The sequence below is a fragment of the Anser brachyrhynchus genome (genome assembly GCF_964034855.1).
Source record: "Anser brachyrhynchus genome assembly, chromosome: 5".
NCBI lineage: Eukaryota > Metazoa > Chordata > Aves > Anseriformes > Anatidae > Anser > Anser brachyrhynchus.
This window is the reverse complement of record NC_137699.1, coordinates 37,140,599-37,165,315: the sequence shown is the minus strand read 5'-3', so window position 1 is coordinate 37,165,315 and position 24,717 is coordinate 37,140,599. Positions and strand designations below refer to the sequence as shown.

Here is a 24,717-nt window from a genome sequence, read left to right as displayed (position 1 = left end):
GGAACAGCAGACAGCAAATACAACCGTTAGGCTAAAAAGGTCGAATACAACATCTTAAATGTAGTTAGGCACTCCTTAGTTTAATGTTGTAAAGAGCACTGGCAACAAGACCACACTGATCAATTTACAGATTTTTCTACCAGTGCATTGATCCAGAAAGTATTAAAAAAAATTTGAAGATTTTGCTATTGGGATTTTCATTTTCTTAGCACTTAGAAAATCATCCTTGCTTCCTCAAATCTGTGGGTATGCACGCATGCACATTTTAAAATAAATAAAATAAAATAAAAAAACACATGGAATCTGTCCTTTCCCTTTTCTTGGCTGAGACAGATGACTAGGACACTGTGGGCCCTGCATGCGGGCCACTGCTGTTGCATTCTCTTCTCCTGGTTGCCAAGTCTCTCCCACTAAGCAAATGCAGTGTAATTCACTTAACTGACACCTTGATGGATTGCCAGGGAAAAAGGTATTGTGCCAGACATTTCAGAGATTGCACAGATCAACTGGTGCAGCTACACTGAAAAAGTCTTCTAAAAGGACACGTATCTAAGCTTCTAGCATTCTTCATTTGCTAGCAAGTTTTCCTTCTGCACGACTTTATGCATACATACTGTTATTTTATTCTAGATTGTGGCTGCAGAGTGTAAGTAACTGATCTGAACCTTGTTTTTTGTTACAAATTTCAAGAGACCAAGTCCATTTTTATGACTCTTTGCCAAGGTCATTATTTTTATTTTGTTGCTTTTAGAATAAGGCATTCCATATGTAGGCAAAACTCTCGTTTTATTTGAAGAGAGTGAAGTAATCCCATTTGTGTATTAAGGTAAAATATTGTAGCAGCTTCCTTACAGAATGAGTTGCCATTTCTTGTGAATTTCATTTTTTTTTCTAAAATAAAAAAGACTTAGGCCTGTCAACTCACAGATGCTCCATGAAGCAGGTATTTTCCTTGCTGACGATGCTGACTTCCAAGGACAGCTGAGACATACAGGAAGAGAAAATCATGACAGGTCGAACACAGGTATGAGAAGAAAAGTTCCAAGTGTGGGAAGGCTTTGAGGGCTTTATAGAAGTGGAGAAGCCAAGTTTGAGAAGGAGAGAAAAAAAAATAGAATAAAAACTAGAAAAAAGAACTAGAAAAAAAATAGATAGCAAAACACTATACAAGACAGGGAGAAATTAAGTACCTGTGTGGAAGAACAAAGATGACCCAGGACATAGAAGGTGAGCCTAAAGAGGAGAGGATTTCAAAGGCTCTGATTTTTATGACGTGTGAAAAAAGAATCCCATTGATTTTAAGAGATTTTTGATTGTCTGCAGTGAGAAATCAAAGTCAGGAATGCTGTTTCTGCTGTACTAAAAAAGAAAGATGACTTCAGCAGCACTGATGTTTCAGATAAGGATTCTTTCAAATCATCTTACTTTAAAACAAAAATAAGACACAACATAGAGATAGAAAGCATAAGCTAAACAATGTTGGAGTTAGAATAAGACATTAATGAGGCAATAAATGCAGCAGAGACCCTTATTTGAGCTACAGGGACGTGACTCACTATGAATTTAAAAAAATATTTAGGAAGGAAGCAGTGCGTGCATGTGGAAAGCATATAGAAAGAAAGCTCAGAACCTTCAGAAGACACCAATCCTGAAGTGCTCCTAAGATCTATGCAAGGGGAGTTGTCCCAGAAACAAAATGAAGCAATTCAGAAGGGAAAAAAAGGCATTTAAAAAAAAAATCTTCTACACCAATATAAGTAGATAAACCATGGAATTAGATGAGATTCTACTAAGAACATAATGCATGGAGAAAAATGTGGGAAGGGGAAAGGGAGGGACTAGGATGGTGTTGCAGAGATATCATTAAGAAAATTTGAACCCAGGACAGCAATGGATTAACAGCATCTCCTCCATAGTCGTGTGATCAGTAGTTTTGGCTGTTTCTGGTTAGCAAGTGCTAATAGATCACCAAAAAGGAATTTCTGTAAGCAAATTACTGCCACTATTTGACATTAAGTAGCAATTTTAGAAGCAGTTCATGTTAAGGAAGGTAGTTAAGGCAGCAAACTGTATGCTGTGGTTTGAGATGATTCAGGGTTAGAATTCCTAGTCTAGTTTGCAGAAGTAGCCCTGGAGTCTGTCTAGGACTGCAGGAAGCTTGGAATCAGAGAAATCTGTATGGCTGAGAAGCAGTATCTTGTGCCTCCAGCACAAGCACATCCTATCTCTTCATGGTTATCTTCAGTGCACAGGCATCTTGGGGGACGATACTGGGAAGAAGACAATGCTATGCACATACCAGTAAGTTACCCTACAAAAAAAAATATAGTGGAGGTTCACAAGCACTGGCCTGATAATATTGCAGGGGTTAAAATCTAGAATGGTATAAAAATGCAACCGATCCTCTTCTGTTCAGAAACCAAAAGGATGGAGAAATTGCCCTCATGGCTGTAGCTGTTTTTTTTGAACTACCACTCTGCAGTTTAATCATGCATTTATACAATTAATTATAAATTAGCAGAATAATCAAATACTGAATGCAAAATGTTTTTTTAATCAGCTTAATAACAGCAAGCTAAAAGTTCTGTAAACCATATTTTATGATATATTAAGATGGTTGTTAAATAGAGATAAGCTGTATTTTCTTTGCACTATACAAAGATTACATACGACCTGTACTCTACAACAGATTTTATTTTCTGTGTACAAGATGCATGTGCTTTACTGACCTTAACATTACTTATGTTTTCAAAGGCAAGTACAGATAAACCAGACAAAAAACTATTAGGCCTTTCTGGTACTCCAAATATGTTCATCTTGATACTTCAGAAGGTATATATTAAGGTAAAGCGAATACGCTTACAGCTTTTAATTAAGGAAAGGAACATAGCCTGGTGGCTATGTTCAATGCAGGTACTTTTGCCTTGTACTTACCCGCCTCGTTGTAGCTGCAGGTTGAGTAAAGATGATGATCTGTTTGCTCCCTTTTGCAACAAAGAGACTGTTAGCTTCTACTATGCAAAGTGTCCTGGGTACACTTGCAAAGTTTTTTAATAACAGCAGCTAGAGTACCATAGTGGAAACTACCCAGTTTTTCCTGCTTATGTAAAGATACTAAAATCATCTGGAAAATAGTGTTCTTACTGTGGAACAAATTACTCAGCTTCCATGTAGTAGTGAATTTTGCTGACTGTGACATATTTGAGAATACAAGCTACATTGGATATTTGATAGAGATCGGTATGCAGGACAAATTAACCAAAGCCTGGACAACTATAATAAACAAGAATCCTCATGTGGATTTGCTGACTGAGCAGCACCTTCCCAAACAGAACTGGCAGCCATTCAACCTGCTGCTGCTGTTGTGAGGAAACTTCTTAGAGGTTGGCTTTTTCTTTTTTTTTTTTTATGAATGGATGTTTATTGACTTTCCAGATGACATTACTAATCCACGTAAACAGGATGTTTACTTTGCACATAATAGAAAGTGTAAACAGAAATATGAGCATCAGTATATGCTCACTTCTTCAATGGTGACCCAGCACTCGCCTTCTAAAAAACAAGTCCTCTTGTTGTCAATTTGCACTTCCATTCTGAACCATTTGTAGATACTCCTTGTGTAGCTTTTCTTGGGTTTCATAAACTTTCTTTAGCTTCTTAATTTGTCCTTTGCTGAGTTCTTTGCCTTCTGCATCATGCGTGGGAAATCCCTGAAATATAAAAATTATATTTAAGATAAATTCTTGGACTGCTTTTGCTCCTTATAGAATTCTGTTTTCCGCAGATGAATCATGTTTGAATAAGATAGGAAGAAAATGTCATAAGTAATGACAAACTGTCAGGGTAGGGTGCATCATGGTTAATTTTAGTCACCCAGAAGTTTGACAAGTAACTTGGACTACTTGCATATGTTCCCTTCCTATTTTCTGTCCTGTACTAAGGGAAGTTTAGGCAACTAATTTCTAGATGGTTATAGTTAAAAGAATAATAACTAATCCCTAAACAGATGGTTAAAACACCACTTTTAATGATACTAACATATTAAATCCAAGGCTTAAAGCAAAAGCAATAAGAGAAGAGATTTGTGTTCTTGATGGAGAAAGTACGATCACAGTTTCTAGGGACCTTCTCCTTGGCTTACGTGCCTATTTTCCTTATTTACACTCTATTCTTACTTGCCCCCAGGGCCTGAATTTGAATGGGTGAAGAGGACAGGCAGAAATAGAATCAATGTCCCAGATCAAGCACTCAAGTAACAGTGCTTTGTTTTTTCCACATAATGCCTTTTATCCTCACAGGAGCAACCAGAGCCAAGTTGCCAGTACAGCTCCTTCAGAGATCCCATGCCGGGGGAGCAAAACAGTGAGCGGAACCAAAATGGAAGCACAGGTTCTCTCTGAAAAACATGCCTGTTTACATCAGTTCTGGCAGAGTTGGGGAGTTTGTACAAGTGTAGTCCTTGCCCTGAAACAGGGTAATAAATCTGTGAACAAATATTATGCATGTTCCTAGCCACAAATCTTCAGGGAATGTTGCTTTGTAATGGGAAGGCCAAAGGAGACCAATGTACAATGAAAATATCCTTGAAATGACTAACAGTTTGACAGTCTTGTTCCCCAGTGCAAGGTATGTACAAGACAATATACTGCTTTTTCTTTCTCTCCTTCCCTCCCTCCCCTGCGTTAATAACACTGCCTTAGAGGTTTTGGAACAAGATCAGGTATGTACACATACAAGCAAATATGTACAGATGGGGTAGGAAAACTACTCCTTATTTAAAGAAAAATCTCTTACATTTTCATCAAACATAGAATATTTGTCGTGCTCCAATTTAAACATTTCATGTGGTGGAATCTTCATTTTTGCCAGTTTTGCTGCCTGTAATATAAAGCATGCATTAACTGCATTAGCATCACAATTAATTACTGACAACCTGTTTTTTTAAATAGCCATCTCTGAATGTGTGCAAATAGAAAAGTAAATAATTTGCAAATCAAAGAACATTTAATTCACCATTATTTATCATGTGAAAAGAAACTTCCAGTGAGGAACAACTCAGTAAATCATAGATGTGTTTGTCTGGGAAAATAAAAAATAAGTTAATGTTTTAAACTTGCAGAGAACAACTTAATACAGTAATTGTGGTGCAGAAACGCAAAACAACTTGCTTATACTTTCCGAAAACTACATGCGATTCCTGCTCATTTGGTTCCTTAGTGTTTTAAGCGTAAACACAAAGCAAATACTACTATTTATAAACATGTTAAGCAATGACCTCACTGCAAAGGGAACCACCTTTATCGACATAATTCCCTGCTGGCAAGAACAAGTTTCTGTGCAGGTCACAGCAGGATGTGGATGCAAGTAGTTGCACTGAAAATAAATTGAACTTTCACTTATTTGTGAACAAGCACATCTCAGAATCCTTTCCAAGGCATTTATGCCCAATACAAGGGAATCACCTTCTTGAACAAACGAAGAGAACTACTTGGAATCTGCTGAAGATAACTGCTATTTATTTGGTTTTTCCCTCTGTATGTGACACTCTCTAGAAGTTTACTTCCTCTTGTAGCCCAAGAAAGCATTTCCTGTAGTTAGAGTCATCAGCATGGCAAACAATCTTTTCCTCCTCCAAGTTCACCTACTCTGGCCTCACCCAAAGCCTAAAACCTTTAAGTGATCACAATTCCAGCTAGCTAGACGAAATGTGCTTTTACAATATACTACATCTCAGAGTTCAAGCATAGGGAACAGAGAGAGTCTCAAAGATAAGACAACTTGTTTTTCATGTATACCTGTGACTATTTGGTTCCCTTTCCAGCATAAGTGACACAACCAAAATCTTCCCTAACAGGAATGTAAGATACCGCTTTGGCAATTAAGAAAGTAATACTGTCTATACACTGAAATATGTGCTACAAGATCTGAGAAGCTTCTGCAGTCTTCATTCTTGTTTTGAAAGATGGCTGCTCTTATAATAACAGCCATCAAGGAGATGAGTATTCAAATCTAAATTGCAAGCCAAATCCATTCTGAGCAGGAAAGTGTAGAAAAATAAATAAATGGAGGTCCAGTTAATGTTGTGCAGGGAGCCTGTGTTCTAATGCAGTCTTTCCTGCACGTGACTACTGCTGTTAACACTTTTCTTCAAAACCAGATTAAAAGAATTTGAACACTTACTTCCTGCTCTTGTTTTTTCCTGGCTGCTTCTTCTTTCTTCCTTTTTTTCTCTTCTTCAATCTATGAAAGGCAGTGTTAATGAGCAAAAGGTAACTATTTCAGGTAACTACTTCATTTTGTTGTTTTCTATAAATCTGAGCCAGCTAGCTAGCTCCACCGGATATCTAATTGCAGACAGAACTGACAGCGTAACCTACAGCGAAAACACTATGCCTTGTAATTAGGATTGTCTGATACTTCCCACTGGAAGACTTTGTTTTCATTTGCTTTTATTCACAGTTAAACCAGTTTTAACTGTTCAGGATGTGTTTTGCATGCAAAATGTATACCTATGAAAGAATACAAAACTTGCAAAAGAAATGGTCCTGCCATTTCACAGGGAAAATGTTTTGCAAATGTCTTTAATAAGACCATATTCCTCTAATATTTTAAGCTCTTGCCTCAAACTGTGAAGATATTACAGTTTCTCAAGTAGCTGCATCCCTTGATGTTCCTAGGGCAACGACTATCCAAATTTAACCAAGTTAAAAACCTTTAAAAAAAAAAAAAAGTATCTTGTACTTGCTTAGGAGACCCATTAGTTTTCTAAGGGTTCTGCCAGTACTGAACATAGCACTGTTTCCAGGGAAAATGTACTCTAGCTGCAGCTTCTACCCATCGATTATATACAAACTGCCCTCAAATGCCTTTTTGATGAAAACACCTGGAACTGGCTGCAACCGTGTCTTATTTTTCCCTTTTTAAAAAAAGTCCACACGGAAGAAGAAATATTGGGAAGTCTTACAAACATTTCTAGTCATGATGGAATTTTTTATCTGTTAAAACTGAAGACAGATATATAAAGCGTTACTTTAAAATACTACAGAGTCAAACATTAACACTAAGAAGTGCAAACAGGAGGGTATCTGTACAGGCTTTCTGTATGTGATTTATGATTCCTGATGTTTATATAGCAACATGTAACGTCTTGCCCTCACACCTGGAATATCTCACTTATTCATGCTACATTAAGATTTAACCAGTGCATTTTGTTTTCATATAGCAAATAAACACAGTCTAGTTCTACTGAAAATGTCAATTTCATTTGTACAGATAAAAAAAGTCAGAATCAATTTTTCATTGGAATCATTTTTTCAGAGAGATAAAACAATATGTATGCAATACTCAACATCCCTTAATTAAATGAAGATTTAAAAAAAACAACAACAAAAAAACACCTTAGTGGTATTCATTACATCCCATAAAGAATTTTCTAGCAGCTGCTGTTTGAAAAATCCTTTTCCTGAACACCATTCTAACTTCAGTATCTACTCTGGTGTATTATTTCTATTATTATTACTAGGCTTACAAACTATCAGGGAAATGTAAAGGTATCCATAGATTCTACATTACTTTAAACATAAAAAAATATGGAATGCTTAAAATAATAACCTTTTTCTTTTCTTCTTTTTCTTTCAATAATGTGTCCTTATCCACTAATTTAACCACAGTTGGAAGTCCTGAAGAAGCAAAAACAAAAGAATGAGTTTTCCATGCTTGAATAGTGAAAGATAAACTTTATATTACCTTATAATTTTTTTCAAGCTGAATGCAAATACAACAGAATGACTACTTAAAAATGACTAAGCAATTAGGTACTGCAGAAAAAGACTGTGATATATATTTTTATCCTATATATATTCCAAAATACATGTACATAATATGTACATGAAAATGGAAATCCATTATGCTATAGATTTGCAGTCCTTGAGTATGGTGGATTATTCAATATCAGTCTTGACAGCTTGTTTTCCCACAAGAAAATAAGATTATAAAAACAGATACCTAAAAATTCACAAGATACAGAATTGGGTACCTTCATGATCTTCAAATCGAACGCCAAGTTCAGGAAGGATGTCATCTCGAAGAGCATCGCTCAACTGCAGCACTTCAGTTACTATGGAGAATGAAAAATACTTACAGTTAAGTAAGATTTGGTGAAAGTATACTGCTATCCTGATACATACTTATTTAAATGCAATTAAGAAATTGCCACTCTCTCACACAGGTTGCACAGAAAGGTCTTTTGTTTTAAAGCGATATATGTTTTTAAATAAATTCTGCCTTCTTTCAGCTACAGAGAGAGGAAGCATGTTTCTTTGCAGGAATTCATACATTTCCTCTGAGATACCGCTATTGTTCCTGAAAACCACAATGAGAATTTCAGTTCAGTACCATAATCCCATAGAAGTCCAAAAACCTTTCCTTACTAAAAAAAAAAAATCATTTAAAAGGAAAAAAAACCAGGAACTTCTAAGTCTGTAATTGTTTGTTCTCTTTTACAGGAGCACACTGTTAGTTCTCTGTCTCACCACTTCACCTTAGGATGAAAAAAGTTACACTATAGGAACACAACAGATTCATATAATGAGGAGCATGGAAATTACTGAACTGGAGTGGATCGGAAGTTAATTAGTCCTACAATCCAATGCTGCACACAGAGTGTTCCTTGTATTGTAAGCTCAATACTCCATGCAAAATACTTATACTGTGTTACAACTCTGGATATTTTAAATACCCACATAAAATATGCAGCACACCCACTATAATAAATTTTACTGAGTTCTGAGTTTTTAATTTTTTATGACAATTTTTTGGATTAAAAATAATCATTTTTAAGTTCCAAATTTCACCGAATGTCCCTTTTGCTTTGTGTTACAAGACAGAACCTTACTTTCATAAAATCAATCATAACTGCATACATATATATATATTTTTTTTTTCTGAACTAGTTCTCTCATTTGTTTCCTGAATCAAATTTGTCACTGTAATTTCTTTCCTCTCTTTACAAGACAGGAAGGTATTGCTTACAAAATGTTGAGTTTTGACAAATGTACCACATGTAGAAATGAAACAATAATATACACGTTTCAATTAGGAAAACAAAATGGAGAAAATTAAATGTTGTTACTGCAACAGAAGGCTAATACAAATACCAGGCAAATTAAATTGTTTATCTTGTCCTGCTCTTTACTGCCTTCATTACATAAAAGTCTCTCAAATCACCAATTAGATAGCAAGATCCCCTCAAGTAAGCAATAAATAAACCCTAAAAAGTTTGCCATAAATCTCAGTCACACAATGCAGCAGATGACAGTAACAAATGTTAAGCTATGAACTGCAAGGAAGGAAGCTATCTTTGTTGTAAAAGCCTGCTTTCAGTTAGGAGGAACATGCTAACTTCATAGACAAGGAAATTAATGTAATACACTTTGAAGAATTTTCAAAATAAAGGTAACTTAGTTAGTTAGTTCTTCATTCATTTTAACTCTGCCACAACAAATCTAACCTCTCAATCAAATGTACACTAAGCTACCTCTAAAATCTATTCTCAAACTCTTGAAACAACTCCTCGGAGCTTTGCTGAACTATGGAATGGAAAGGGAAGAACAATTTAGAGACAGGAACAGTTAGTACTAACAATGATTTTTCACAATTAATCAAGGCCATAAAACACATCTTCACTGTTGGTTTCCATTACGACACTTTAGTTACTACTGTGAGGGGCAGCTTTGCAGGCAGGACTGCCCATTTAAGAGTTCTGGCTTGCAGAGAGGGTATATGCAAAGCTGCAGAGGAAGTCAGGCTAGTTACAGTAAAAAGGACTACATAAGGCTTACTACATCCCAGCTTCTTACTTGCTTACCTGCCCAAGCACTTTGCAAAAATAACCCCCAAAACATCATCTCATGTCATAGCAACCTTTGTCAGTAATACAGTTGTCTAGGGCACTGAGAAAGGAATTAATTTTTAAGGAACAGGAGGGGGAACAGGCAAGAAGGGGAGAAGAAAGAAAATCCAAGCTAATTCAGGAATGATACAACAGTTCTGCCAAGGTACAATGGATGGGTGCAGGACACAGGAAGATGCTAATGGCTGCTGCAGGATTTCCGCTAAGAAAGGTTAAGAAGAATCACAAGATTTTGTATCCTGTGCTACATCTAGCAGTGACTTTGAAGGACTAGTATTTTATTGTTTTGCTAACTACAGATAAATTTGTCAAAGCAATTGCAATCCAAACATCCTCTGGTTCTACAGATAGTTATCTTTCCTGTTGCATCCACCCTGAGCGGTGGGAGGATGCAGAGAGCAAGTTATTAAGAATGCAAGATTTAGGTGAAGTAGATGCTATTAATTCTTCAAGGGAAAATTATCTTCATACAACAGATTTACTACCTATTTACTCAGGTAAGGAATTGCATCAGGTGAGAAATAGCAACACAGTTACAAGGAACCAAATGCACCATGAAGATCCTTGTAAGTTGCCCTTATGAACTCAATTCAGCAGCATTTTTTGATACACAGTCTTGCATTTAGGAGGAAACACTAATATAAACAGATAGATTGGGTTAGTAGGTAAGTGTTCTTTCTCCCTTTTAGCAGTGACTCAGATGGTTAAACATAAGCAGTAATAAAGGTCTCAAAGCTAATAATTCAGGCAGTAAAAGCTTCCACCCAGACACTGGATTTAAGCACTGCACGTTTTAGCAGCATGCCTTAACCTGCACCTTCATCTCTTCCATAACTGAGCCTCAGAAAGCTGAACAGTGGACAGAGCACTGACTATCCCAATACCATAGAAAGGAACGGCCACATTGCAGGACAGCTTTCTTTGCTGGGCAATCAGCAGAATGACTCTTCGGATGACAAAACATTGCATTTTATAGGAGCTGTTTAGTCTGCTGTGAACTAAGTCATTACTTTTCTTTACCCAGATCAGTTACACACAGTGAACCACGCTGATGTTTGATGCCACTCTAAAGAAGCCATTAAGATAACAAGTGATAAGATTATCTCAGTGGTTGTTAACACTAAAAAGAGTTGACTCTGACCTATGCAAGGGAATTATGGATGTCATATCAAGGGCGTATCAGATACACTTATTGCTTATTCAATAAAACAGCACAATCAAAGCTTTTCAAAATGAGACGGGTGTGTGTGTCAGGTGTAGCCCACAACAACTTCTAGGAAACTCCCAGATAAATTTTCAAAAGAGAACACCAAATTATCATCTTGGGTACCACAATTCCAATTGTGCTAACAGCTAAGAATGAACATCTCAGCCTATTTAAACACAGATGCTATCTGTGTAGCAATCTACATTTCTAAGAGAATGCGTTCTCCCTGTGAGAGATGATGGCTACTACTTTCATACCAAGAAAGCAGGGAGTGCCCTGAACTAGGGAAACAATAGCTCATCCTCTTCATTCCTGAACTTTTAGAGTCTTTAAGCAATTAAAAGAAAATGAGCTGAGTAACCTGTAAATGATTCCCAAATTAAAGAGACATGTAGCAGAGACATAAGTATTAAAAGCAACTCTGATTTAAAGATGCCTTACCTTTATTCTCTAAGCAAAGAGACTGCAACAGCCAGATCATCCCTGTCCTCCCCAGTCCCACATCCGCCAAATCTCATGTGCAACAAAATAGGAAAAAGTAAATTCTCACCTTTTTTCTCTCTGGCAATTTGTCGCACTCCTTCTCTGAACTCAGAGAGAACTTGTAGGTATGGCATCACTGTAGATTCAATCTGTAGGGTAATTATTTCTACAGTTAGCTAATCATAATTTAGATTTAAAACAGGTCCTTATCCACTTCATATTTACATGCTTTTGGATATAAGTTGACCCTCAGGGCAGATATGTATCAATAAGAAGTGTCATTGCTCTATTGATGTCAAAGGAGAGACGATAATTTGCATTAACTGACAATTCGCCTTTTGGGCTGATAAAATCACCTTGCCTCTCTCCATTCCTTTTTCCTCTCTTTGCAGTTACAGATACATCAGTTCCACAGGGTTATGCTATGGCCCAGCTGACTATAATGCAATACACAGGCGTAAAAACAGCTGCCAAAGATATGCTGAAGAGCTACACCCAGATGAATTTGCCCCTTCATGTTCCATGTTGTCTTACTTAGGTCAAACTGCTTGTCACAAATAAATCAAGTGAAGCTCATGTTAAGACTTATTCGCATTAGAACAGATCTCAAATGTCTGTGTATCCTTACTGTATTTGGTTCCAGTACAGTGCAGTTGTCTGTACTCCCCCCCATGACTTCCTCCTCAACACAGAGCATGGGGAGACTACTGTTGAAGTATTTCAGGTGTGAATAAATGCTGTTCATGAAAGCTCAGACAAGTCATCCTGAGAATCCTGCTTTCAGGGTAGTGAATAGCAACAGCAAGCTGTCTGTGAATGCAATGAACACTTACAATTACAGATCAGGGCTGTTTGCCATCACATCTCTGGAATCCTAAGAGGAGAAGCTGGGCACCCAGGGGACTGCTTATATTAAAAGTTTAATTACTTTGAAGCGTGGGGGAGAGATAGAGAAAAACATAAACACACACACTTCTGTTTCACCTACAGTTTCCAAGTGTCTCTCCCATCTGTTAAATCTGTTACATATTTCTGTGCAATTCGCAGACCAGAGAGGCTGTTATGCTCTAAAAGTACCCATGTGAAAGGACCTGATGGGCTCAGGTAAAACTTTTTGTAAATGTGAACGCTACATGATCATCTTCACAACCACAAGGAAAGTGGTTGTGCTAAGTCTGGCAGAAAGAAGAGACCCTGGAAACTACATGAGCTACAGCCATGTCTCTGCTACCCTCTTTATACTGAAACTACCTCAACATGCAAATGAAGTGGCATCAGGAAAGCATGTGCCATCCTTACTTTATTAGATATACCAGACATCTAAAGATGAAAGATTTTTATTTCCAGAATAACTAACCTGACAGAAATGCTTAAGTCATTTGGAAAATGAGACTATGGAATCTGAGGTTTTCTGACTGCACATCTCTCCAATTCCCTTTCAAGTCGATCAATGAACCATGGTAGTAATTATGCTTGCTTTTCTGTCAGAGCTTTTGAAGAGGATTAAGTCTTTTTTGGAGATAATGACTTTCAGATCTATTGATTCCTTCATCTTTTATTTGGACGCAGAAGCAATAGGCCTGATTCGCAACTTTCTGTTTTAATGACAAGTTTTCCAACCCGGAATGTTCACTTGGTAATTTTTGCTAAGAAAAGTAAGTATCTGCAGATTGAAAGAGGGTATATAACAATTAATGGAAGAGCCAAAACATTGTTGATATTATACATCTTTATGCTATAATGATTAAATCAGAAATGTCTTGGGTGATAAAAACAGAAGTTTTTTTCCTGTAAAATGCAAAATAAGCTGCTCTGGGTGGGTACCTGACTACTGGTTTTCTGTGAACTGACTGTGTATACAAAAACAAGAACAACAAAAAACATATACGTATTTCACTAACAGGTGTTGAAATTCCTTTTCTGCACCAGATTCTTTTGACTCCACTAACCTCAGCAACATTACTTTAAAAGAGTGTAAGGCTTAACTTCTTGTTCCAAGCTACTGCCAATCTTCCCCTAAAGCTCTTAGGAACACTACTTGAATGAAGTGTTAAATACAGATTTAATTTTCATCTTCCCTAGATAAGTGTTAAGATGCTGTCTTTCTCCTGAAATTCAAAATAATTTTGAGTTAAGCTAAAATTCACTATTGATGGCTTTTAGCACGGAATGCTGAGCATCTTCGTTATCCTTTGTATATCATTATTAGATATTTCCACAGCACAGTAATGTAAGTGTTTGCATGAGCAATTACCAGACGAGTGTTCACTGACATTCAGTGACAAGTAAGCTTTTCTCTTCCTCTGGTGAGATAAGGGGTTTTTGTTTGTCTTTTTGTTTTGCATTTGTTTGTTTTATTCCTTCTAAGGAGGAACAGAAAAACACATGATCACAATTTTGAATGCAAAAGTGCATGAGACCAGCACTAGAAGCTACCCAATATCAGATGTTGTGCCATATCAGCGTCCTTTCTCATAAAGATTTTCTCATGAACAGAAAGAGCGAAGTTGATGGCTTTGCAGATGGAGTTATTTCTCCTGCCTGCCCCATGAAACATTACTATTATTACAGGGCCCATCAGCACTTTCATCAGGCATCTCCCACATATTTCTAGGAAAATTCTGCATTACAGTGGTACTGCTGAGTGACCAAAGCTAAACAGCCTTCAAAAGCCAGATAAATACTGTGGCTACAAAATGAGATCAGAAAAAGAGATTGAATTGAGGATGAAACTCCAGCTGCCTCCAGGCTGGTTTTTGGTGCACCACAAGGAACTTTAATCAGTATAATTGTATTTTTGAAACTACTTAATATACAAATCCTTGTAATGAGTCTTTATACAGTAGCATGTGCTGTCTGTAGTTAATGTGGTTTCTTAAACAGATTCATCATTCAGAAGATGAGATAATTCTTCTTCTGGTTGCTGTACAATTTGTCTGTTATTAAGTCAAACAAACCTATAAAATAACAACTGTCATAAAAGAAAAATCCCACTTCCTTAGCCAATTAATTATATTGTTTCTACTTATAACATTTGAATCTGAAGTAACTCAGCTACATACCAGTAATGTAATCCCTTTATCTAACCTAGACTTTCAAAAGGACACAGAGTAATTTTGTACAGTGTACTTTGTCCTTCACTTACATTTATGTTTTGACTATTCCCTCCAACAGGAAAACCAATTGCGTCATCACTTTCTATGGCACCAAAAATCTGGTCAAGGGGAAAAAAAAAGAAAAAAGGAAAAAAAGAACAGGTTGTATACATCAAGTCACAGGTATGTGAAGACTAAGCAAAATCACATGTACTAGGGTTTTGAAGCCACCTAGTTCATTTAACCCACAATTCACTGTGTTAGTAAGAATTTGTTTTGCTTTTTAATTGATACAACATATTAAGCATTGGCTTTCAGATTTAGGTTTAATGCAGTCAGATTTGACATTTTGACTTCATTTTTTTTTAATGTCTGATTTTCTGTTTATGTAATAGGGGCTTTCTACTGCTGAGCAAAACATCAGCTGAAATTATAATGGACTATAAAGGGTTCCAAATTGTTCCTGTTGCAGCATGCACTGCAGTTTGGGATTGTTTTGCTTGGGGTGCATGTGGAAGATCTCTAGTTTCCTACAAGATAAAGAAAATCTGTACAGATCCCTACGTATTTGCAAAATACAACAGTTAAAATTGCACAGTGCAATAGCAACTTTACTACTTGCTATTACATACCTTTAGCATTTGAGTGAGATAGGAACTGATGTTTTCTAAAAGAAGTCTGTTTGGCATTTGTCTGGAAGATTTCTTTGCAGCAATATAGGAGTTTGACTGACTGACTAACGAACGCATTTCTTCTAAGACAGAGCGAGTGTCAATATTGTCACACAGTGCTTCATGAATTGCTGCTTTCTTGTCGTAAAAACTAAGAAGAAAAACATTTTTTTTTTTACTATTTATGTCAAAAGTATCTGCAATCTACTCTAAAGAACTTTTGTTAGAGGAGTGAAGGGAGCCTAAAAATGAGATTGTCTTTTGTTGGTCAAAGTTTACATCTGAAGGGGAGAAAAAAAAAAAAAAAAAGATGAGTGAGAGAAAGGCATCATCACCATGATGCAGCTGTTTTGCTACTACAAACAAAGGCAGGCAGGATAATCTAGCTGGTAACAACTATCCAAACAAATTACATCTAATGCATTTTCAGCAGCTGACTTTTTAATACCAGTTATTAAAAGCAGTTCAAATTGCTTATTTAGTACTTATTATACTTTTTAAAGTATTGATCTCCTATCCCTAGGTACCACCTTAGGAATCTGTTTACCATCTTTCTAACGTGGAACACCAATTTGGAAATGAACTTACCACAAAGAGTAGCATTATGAAGCTGCTACAAGCAGACAAAAGGAATAAATTCATGCCAACTATGTAATGTTTATAAATAGGCATAATAAGCAATATATTATATTAAGCACTGTTCCATCACACATATTAAGACTTTTTCAAACAACATACTTTTTTCAGAGAAAAGAAAGTGAGAAGTGGTGGATAAGACAAAAACAAATATCATGAAACATAATCTTCTGTTTATCCCACTTCTTTGTCCCTCTCTTTTGACCTATTACTTATTCCCCCCACACACCCTTTTTATATTTTTTTAAAGGGTTCTCTCTACCAACCCGAAGATGAAGATTGAATTTTCACTAAACAGAAGCATCTGCACTTGGTCTTACAATAGTCAACATCTCTGTTCGTGACAGTGAACTGAATTAGGAAAAATGTTAGTACCACAACACAAGAAGCTTCTTTTTTAAATTTCACATGTAACAGAAGTCACATAGGAAGCTGTTCACATGACAAACAATAACAATAGTTTGTTATAAATGTGAAAGACTGCTATATTGATATCACTGTTTCTCTCCAGTCAATAACATTTTCAAATATCAACACCCTGATCTTTTGTACTTTTAGTCAAGTCATTTAACTTTTGTTTGTCTTCAATTTAGTTACTCCACTTTGAAATGTGTAAAATACTATTTTCATGGTTGTAAAGACTGTATACAAATTATCACTCACTTCTCAAATAGGATGACAGCATCTCAAGTAGTAAAGGAAATTACAACTATCTAACAAATGACTTCTATTTCCCTACACAAGACATGACAGTGTACTTAACACAAATGAAAGGAAATTCAACAATTTCATCTAAACGTCATGAAGCTGCTGCAAGATTAAATTCACTATCTTGTATAGAGCTGAGATACTCAGTGGAAATGCTACCAGACCTGTAAATACCACTAGCAAGTCATTTTGCAACGAATAAAAATTAAACATGCAGCTACATGTCTGTTCAGAGAAGAAATAGGAATGCTTCACTCACTTTTTGTTCAGCTCTGCTTCCTGATTTTCCCATTTCTGAAACTGGCCTGTAACATTTGTGGGAGCTCGAAGAATATCCTTCACATTTAAAAAGAATTCCTAAAGAAGAAGAACATAGTTCAAAACCTGTTTAGATTACACACAAACAGGATTTACTATAAAAAAGCATTACTTCAAACTTAGCCTTGTAAAACTTATGGTTTCAATGCTATTTTGGCTAGGATCTACTGAATGGCTCTCACAAGAGGGAAACCCCCACTTTTCACATAACTCTATAAATCACAGTCAGACTAATTCAGTTCTGTGTCTCGTCTCTACCACTGCCTGATACAACAATGATACTCTAACATTAAGCTGCTCAAATACAGTACCATTTAAAAAATAATTAGATAGGAGTTCTTATGTCAGATTTTCATGTGTTGCTAGGAATGGAAAACAAGGAATAAGAATGGCTTTATAGCAAGGGTTTTTTTCGTGCAGCCATCCAGCTTGGTGAAAAGTCATTTTCACTTATTGTGTGTCCCAAGCCAAATATTTTACATAAATAGCAGAGTAGCTTCAGCTGGAAAGACCAACATCAATAATCTCAAAATGCTGTACAGCCTCCTTGTGGGAAATGTGGGTTTAACTCACTGCTCCAAACTACGCAGGGATAGAAACTGTGCCTGACACCTCACCTTACAGCTGATAGGAATAAAGTCAAATGTTCGATGTATGTGGTGAGGAAGACAACGTAGGAATAATATAGCCCTTTGTCTATATGTGCAAAGTCTGGTCTGGTAGAGAGTGTCTGTTGGACTCAGTCCTATCAGCAAGCTAAACTGAGAAACTAATCTTGCATGTAATTGCCAAGATGCTCAGAGATGTCAAAACTTGGACAGAGCATACACCTGCAGAGAAATGTAGCTGTCTGTGGAATTTATGTGACTTGAATGTTCAATGGTAGCTAAAGAAATACTGTAAGATCCCAAATGATGAATTCAGAAGGCAAACGTCTGGGGATATGGCCTGTACATCCTTGGGTTCTATTGCTTGAAACACATTACAACAATAGAGAGCTTACATTACAACAATAGAGTTTAGAGAGCTGGAGGAAGAATGGCAAGCTTACTTACATTCATAAACTTCTCATACTGAATAGCTGACTCCATGGTGTTGTTTGAATAATCCAGCGTATCCTTCCAAGAGTGCATGAGGAAAGCCAACCGTAACTGTCGTGCTATTAGGAGTTTTAAAATAAACAAGGAAAGCAATATTAAACTAAATAAAAGTATTTTTATGGCCTCCAATACTATAATGGCTAAGTACATAACAATTTTTAGTATTCTTACTCTCAGTACATCTACCAAAAAAGCAAGACCATTATTATCCATACAGATACCAATGAGGAACAGTGTAGCTGTTCTAAAGTGAATGAAGAAAAAAAATACCTGCAGTCAGCCAATTCTGGAAACTCCATTATGAACTTCAATTACCACAGTCATCACTCCAACTGTATCAAAAGTACTCAAATTCTGAAGTAATTTTTACCTGTATGTTTCTTCAGTGCATCTTTTATGGTGATAAAATTCTTCAAAGATTTGGACATTTTACAGCCAGCTATTGTTAAGTGGCCAGTATGCAGAAAATATCGAACCCAGTGATCATTTTCAAAGTATGCCTGCAGGAAAAGGAAAAAAAAAAAAGACTCAACGCTGCACACATATATACCATAAACTACGATAATTTAGGAATAAAAATATTGAGGGGAAAAAAGTTATGCTTATATAAAACATATGCAAATTTAAAAAATAACACAAAAAAATAGATAGATTTGTGTAAGTTGCTGTCAAAGCTAAGCACATAGCTTTGTCACTACAGAAACCAAAAGCCAGTGACAAACAGTTCACTGACCTCAGACTGTGCCAGTTCATTGTCATGGTGGGGAAATCGGAGATCAAATCCTCCTCCATGAATGTCCATCGACTCTCCTAGAATGGATCCAGCCATTGCAGAACATTCAATGTGCCAACCTGGCCGGCCCTGTTAAAATAAAGACATTACTTGGCTAACAGCTAATTGTCTTCCTCTTCTGCCTGTGTATCATTAGCTCATTAAATCTAACACGTCATGTACATCTGTGATGCCTTAATTATCATCCTCCTTATTTTTGATCACATGGGAAAAAAAAGGATTGAGGAATCTCTGTAGGTAAAGACTACAGAGAAACATAAGATGACTGACCAGTAAGTCATCATAAGCCTGCATGCTGAATTCTGTTTAAAAAGTATTGCACAGGCAGATTGAGCATAGCAACAGAACCTACTATTGAATATAAGATCCTCATAATCTAGATAATAATATGAGGTGAGCTACAGAATTTGTTTAACAATAAACATGCTTTTTAATAAAGTGTAGAAGGTTTAAATCCTGTAATGTCCTTACCTTTCCCCATGGAGAGTCCCATGAAGGCTCTCCTGGCTTGGAGGATTTCCACAAAGCAAAATCATTTGGAGAATGCTTCTCACTTAGGCGATCAGCTGAGATACTGAGGTCACCTTTCAAGAGAGAAAAAGTAAACATTGACATTTTATTTAAACACCAGCATTATTGATTTTTGGTCTCACTGTGCCTCACACCATGTGAGGTTAAAAAAAAAAACACTCAGCACTTGAAAGCCCTCATAATTAACTCTGACAATCCTTAGTTTTTTGATTAATGTTTGGTTGACAGGAAAGCTGACAAGTATCAGCAGCACTGCTTTCTAAGTTTTGACATGAGATTCATCTACATTCTCTCTACAGACACAATTCCAATATTCCAGTTGCAGAAAAAGAAATATTGAATAAATAAAAAAAATCCGCTGTATTTATAGACAAGTAAGATTGCAGAATCACTTCAAAGTTATAAGTATCAAAATTAAGACTAATTAATCTGTCTTAATATGCACACACAACATGATCCTAGGGTATCTCTTGCATGCCCTGTCTAGGCTGCCCCACAGAATGGCTAGTAGCTGTTCACTATCTACACATTTACTGTTATGTTTTTATCATATATGAAGCGTGTATTAGTTGCCGTTAGCTCTTTATGATCTTTTGATTGGTACTCTCATTACAACATCTTCAAAACACTATGAATTTACCATTTCTTCAGTACTGCTGAAAATTACATGTGGTTAACAATACCACTTAATGCATGAAAACCGAAACAGAGATTAAAGCCAAACTTGTCAAGGGGAAACTTGTCAATTAATTTTGATGTACAGGTTGAGATACCTGCAATCTCAGTCTTTTAGAATACTTAATGTTCAAAGTGCATAATGACAAGTAGTATTATACTTCTATTTACATTAGTTGCAACTTTTAAAGTTTAGCATTTCTGCTGCCTCTGCTAGTCAAAATGACATTATCTGTTAGGGTATGGACAATCATGACAAATAAGTCAAAGCAACTAGGCTGCCAATAGATCTAGACATACACGTAGTCTCAATTAGTTACATTAATCATTCTGCTTTAGTTCCTATTTGCAAAAGCAGACAATTGTGCTTGTTTATGTGGTGGCAATGATGCATTCATGTTGACACAAAGACAGTGGTTTAAGCTCGCACCTTTTATTCCACATATACACAGAAAATCTCAGTTATAAGGGTTTCAAATAAGAAAAAAAAATCACATGCAATTTAATGTCCTATCTCAGATATTGCCAGTTACCTTAATTTCACCTACAAGTGTTATATAAAAACCTTTAAATATTCTTCTGATACATTTTGTGGATGATTTGCTACTAAAACGGTACAACCTCAGGAAGAGATAAAATGCTCAATGAAATGCGATTCATTAGTTAAGCTAGTCTGCTGTTAAGGCTCTAATCAAAAGATCTATATTTGGATTTAGTTCAACACAACAAGGTAAACAAAATAAAGAGTTCTCAGTACGAGAGAAGAATGAGGAAAAAACACACCACAAGACCAAATATTTGTCATAAAGAAAAACATAGCCTAGCAGGGAGAGCTTTCACCTGGCACGTGGAAGACTCAGCTTCAAGTCTTTGCTCCACATACTATGAAGCAGATGAAAAGCCAAATAACTGGGCTGTACTCAAATTGGACTATTCACAACCTCCTTAGGATAATAAATAACACACAATAAATAATACTGCCATCCTAGAACGAATAACATTTGTTGCTGTTTTCCAGTTAAAAACTCACAGTGGTGGTTCAAGTAAAAAAAGAAGAAAAGAAATCCTGAGGCAAAGGAAGCAAGCAGGTAGACCATTCTAGTCTGACAGTAAATTTGATCCAAACATCAGTAGAATCATTTGAAGAGATCAACACATCAGCAACTTAAGCAAACATTATTTTCCCTTTTTTACCTTCACCCTCTTGAAGAGCTTTCTGATCACCTACAGCTTCAGGAACCAGCTTAGCATAGGAGTGTTTTTCACTGGAATCGAACTTCATAGTATCAAAGTATACAGATCCATTGGAAACATACCTGAAAAGTTAAAGATAATTATTTAGCTAACTTTCTACCAAGACTTAACTAAACTGTACCCCCAAAATCACTATCTTACTTTTTCTAGTGAACCCACATACAGCATGGTACTGTTCACTGTGGTAAAGATGACTTAGGTGAGCCTAAGTTTTAAGGCATTACCGTAAAGACTTCAGGTAAGGCACTAAAGGTCAGAATAAAATTCAAAGGGAAACCTATTAACATCTTTTGTTAAACTCTTAAATAGGTGAGACTTCAGACTAACAGTCCCCAAAAATATCTACAGCAATTCTGGTCCCTTCTAATATTTTGCAATAATATAATACGAATCATGTTTGTTTCAGAGTCCATTTGTCCTCCTTCACTTTGCTGATTTTGTCCTACCGCAGCCATGACAAAAAGTCTCAGAGGGAAGTTTTAGTACCACCATGAACACTAATAATTCAATGCAAATGATTTTGAACATTTTTTTAAGAAAGAAAAACATAGATTTTAAGCAAGAACATGCAAGAAAAATTATAGGAGTCTGAACCACAGGTTTGCTTTTTCACAACGAAAATATGTTGAAAACTTGAGACTAATAAGAGAAAGAACACTCAAAAATGCCAGTCAGGAATCTACCATGATATTAGGAGCTTCTAGAGTATTAGTCTGACTTTCACAAACATTGGACAATGTCAGAATATCATTTTGAGAAGTTTTTTTTTTTAACCTGTGTTATTTACAACTGATTTCCAGCAATCCACTCAGGGATCCAGTTTTGAAATCCCCTGCTGAAAGCTGGAAGTCAAGCCCAGTTCAAGTGAATTGGACTTTGACTATTTATTTTAAGGAATGAGGTTTTCACCCTATTAATTTTAATAATCTAACTTGTTTCTTTGTAAGCATAGAAGTGTATAAACAAGAAGTATATAGTAGCACGTTTTCACCAGGTTATACATAACAGATCTTGCATAAAGTAATGTGATATTTCTTTATTGGATGAAACACTACTTCTGGAAAAGAATATTGTTGCATATGACAACAGAAAAGAGTAAGTGTTCACAGCAATCCAATACAGTATAAGCACACAACAAAAACACTCAGTAGTGAACTTACCCATAACCATTATCCACAATCTTTTTCACAAATGCCACAATTTCTGGTACATATTCACTAACCCGCGTTAAAACATCTGGAGGTAAAACCTACAGAGAAAAAGTAGCATTTTATATTTACGCATATGTAAATACATATATACAGACATTCAAATATATACAATATATATATATATATCATACATTCATTGAGTAACTTGCTCAAAAGCAAGTGACAGTGGAATCTAAGACTCCTACTTCAAGCTCTATGCTCTGCAACAATATGCTGTGGCATTTTTTTTCTCGGCCTCTAAGGCAACGTTACCAACACACTACTGCAGCAGACAGCCCCTATTCCACTTACTGCACTTCTGGCAGAACAGGCAGTGTGTCCCTTTGATTTGGAGGTAAATAAATAAACCTTCATTGATCTGATCCACTGCATATGACATAGTATTTCACCTGGAACAGACAAATCTGTCCTTGACTTTTGTCACCACCACACAATTTTAAGAGTATTCAGTAGTCAATCTACACGCTTAGGATGATAGGGCGGTCCTGTGTAGCTAACAAACTACCTGAAACTTCTGGATCAGTTTATATGATTATAAGCCCATTTTAGACCAAGAGGAAAGATGGAGCGTACACACCAAACTTATCTCCAGTTCACTGGCACTGGTAACATGCACAAAAGTTTTAAGATTGCTGGGATGAAAACAAAACAGGTGATAATTTAATAGCTACCTATTCACATTAAAGATTAAAGGAAATATGTTATCAATACTGTTGAAATACAAGGCTTTTGAAAGCTATTAAAGGGTTTGTATTATATTCTGGGTATTATGAGGCACTGCATATACACTTACAAAACAGAAAAGAGTTTTTTCTTTTTTCTTTTTTTTTTTTTTTACTTACATTGAGAGCTTCCATATCTTTATGAAATTCCCCTTCCCAGAATTTGGGGAGCTTTGAGAATATGGAATTGTCAGTCACCTGACTGCCAAATTCTGAGTCCAACCAGTCAGACAGCAAATCTTTGGCTTCTTCCAACATTATCTACAAAACAATTATAAGTGTAACTGAAGAAAGACTTGTCCTGTTTAAACTGTGCTGAAAGATCTTACTCTGAACAGAAAGGTTCGCTTAAGGAAAAAGACACTTGTCTATGAATACAGAGTAATCTGTGCTTCTATCACATTGTCCTTTATATATATGGATGAAACACTCAGAGGAAGGAAGACAAACTGGTAACTGACATCTGTTTTGATACTGGTCACTTACATGAGCATGTGGAATTTATGTCGTAAACACTGGACGGGATCTGCAGTTACCACACCACCCATTACCCCCATAATTGCTGGACAATCCTAACAGAAGCCTTTCTGTGCACATCAATAAGAAGTGTTTGAAAGACTGATTTGAACCTCAGCAAGGATGCATTTCTCAGTCCTATACTAAGAGGTGGATTTTTAGTTATTTACTCATTTACAACAGCATATAGCTCAGAAGGTGTGATTGTTTAGATTTTAGTTGCTTTTCAAGTTCTTTCAGGTCACTACGCACTTTTATAAAGATAGCTGATTCTACAATAGATGTGTGTTTTTTTTAAGGTGAGTTAGAGAGGTACTTCTCTCATACCCTGTGCTTCCTACAGTGAATATGACAAATAATCTGAAAGCAAGAAAAGAGGCATGTGGAAGCCAATTACTAAAAGCTAGCAATTTTATTGCCTGACTTGAATACCAAAGCCCAATAGTGTCAACAGGATTACTGTTGCTAATTGTAATGGTCTTTGGGATAAAATTTATTCTGAACATAATTAAGTTTTATATATTTTTTTTCTCTCAACAGAGACAAACTTTTATGTAGAAAACCACATGTAGTGGAATGTCATATACGATTGTACAACAATTTATAGTACAACCCCTACTGAAAACAATTTCATCAAGCAAAATACTATTTAAAGGCCCTGACTATTATAAAAATAATTTAAAAAGGAGCTCAAACTGACCTCATGACATCTATTGATCTCTTCTGCAGGGAGTTTTGCTTGCACAGCTGCTTGTAGAGGGTCAAAAGCAGACTTCACCGCATTTTGAATTTTTTCCAACATTTGCTTTTTATCTGGGTCTGTTGTCTCATTTAATTTAACTGAAAAGAGCTACAAAAAAAGAAAAGGTTTTAAAAAAACAACTTTC

General features: G+C 36.1%; 1 protein-coding gene and 1 long non-coding RNA gene across 3 annotated transcripts in view; one reads left to right on the top strand and one right to left on the bottom strand.

Annotated features, from left to right (window-relative positions):
- Positions 1 to 2,534: 2,534 nt before the first annotated feature.
- Positions 2,535 to 24,717, bottom strand: part of CARS1 (cysteinyl-tRNA synthetase 1) — a 34,292-nt gene continuing 12,109 nt past the window's right edge. For both annotated transcript variants that reach the window (XM_080595141.1, XM_080595142.1), the window contains 17 exons: positions 24,531 to 24,680; positions 23,435 to 23,575; positions 22,542 to 22,630; positions 21,322 to 21,443; positions 19,393 to 19,505; positions 18,862 to 18,990; positions 18,499 to 18,628; positions 18,084 to 18,187; positions 16,970 to 17,067; positions 15,328 to 15,517; positions 14,746 to 14,814; positions 11,668 to 11,749; positions 8,036 to 8,116; positions 7,612 to 7,679; positions 6,181 to 6,240; positions 4,795 to 4,878; positions 2,535 to 3,710 (listed from right to left, as the gene is read on the bottom strand). In XM_080595141.1, the coding sequence (XP_080451267.1) occupies positions 3,576 to 3,710; positions 4,795 to 4,878; positions 6,181 to 6,240; positions 7,612 to 7,679; positions 8,036 to 8,116; positions 11,668 to 11,749; positions 14,746 to 14,814; positions 15,328 to 15,517; positions 16,970 to 17,067; positions 18,084 to 18,187; positions 18,499 to 18,628; positions 18,862 to 18,990; positions 19,393 to 19,505; positions 21,322 to 21,443; positions 22,542 to 22,630; positions 23,435 to 23,575; positions 24,531 to 24,680 (1,845 nt within the window). In that variant the 3' untranslated portion in view covers positions 2,535 to 3,575. The remainder of the gene's footprint in view (positions 3,711 to 4,794; positions 4,879 to 6,180; positions 6,241 to 7,611; positions 7,680 to 8,035; positions 8,117 to 11,667; positions 11,750 to 14,745; positions 14,815 to 15,327; positions 15,518 to 16,969; positions 17,068 to 18,083; positions 18,188 to 18,498; positions 18,629 to 18,861; positions 18,991 to 19,392; positions 19,506 to 21,321; positions 21,444 to 22,541; positions 22,631 to 23,434; positions 23,576 to 24,530; positions 24,681 to 24,717) is intronic.
- Positions 14,774 to 16,093, top strand: LOC308196342. The gene is made up of 2 exons (XR_013952148.1): positions 14,774 to 14,878; positions 15,890 to 16,093. It is a non-coding gene; the product is annotated as an uncharacterized lncRNA (long non-coding RNA).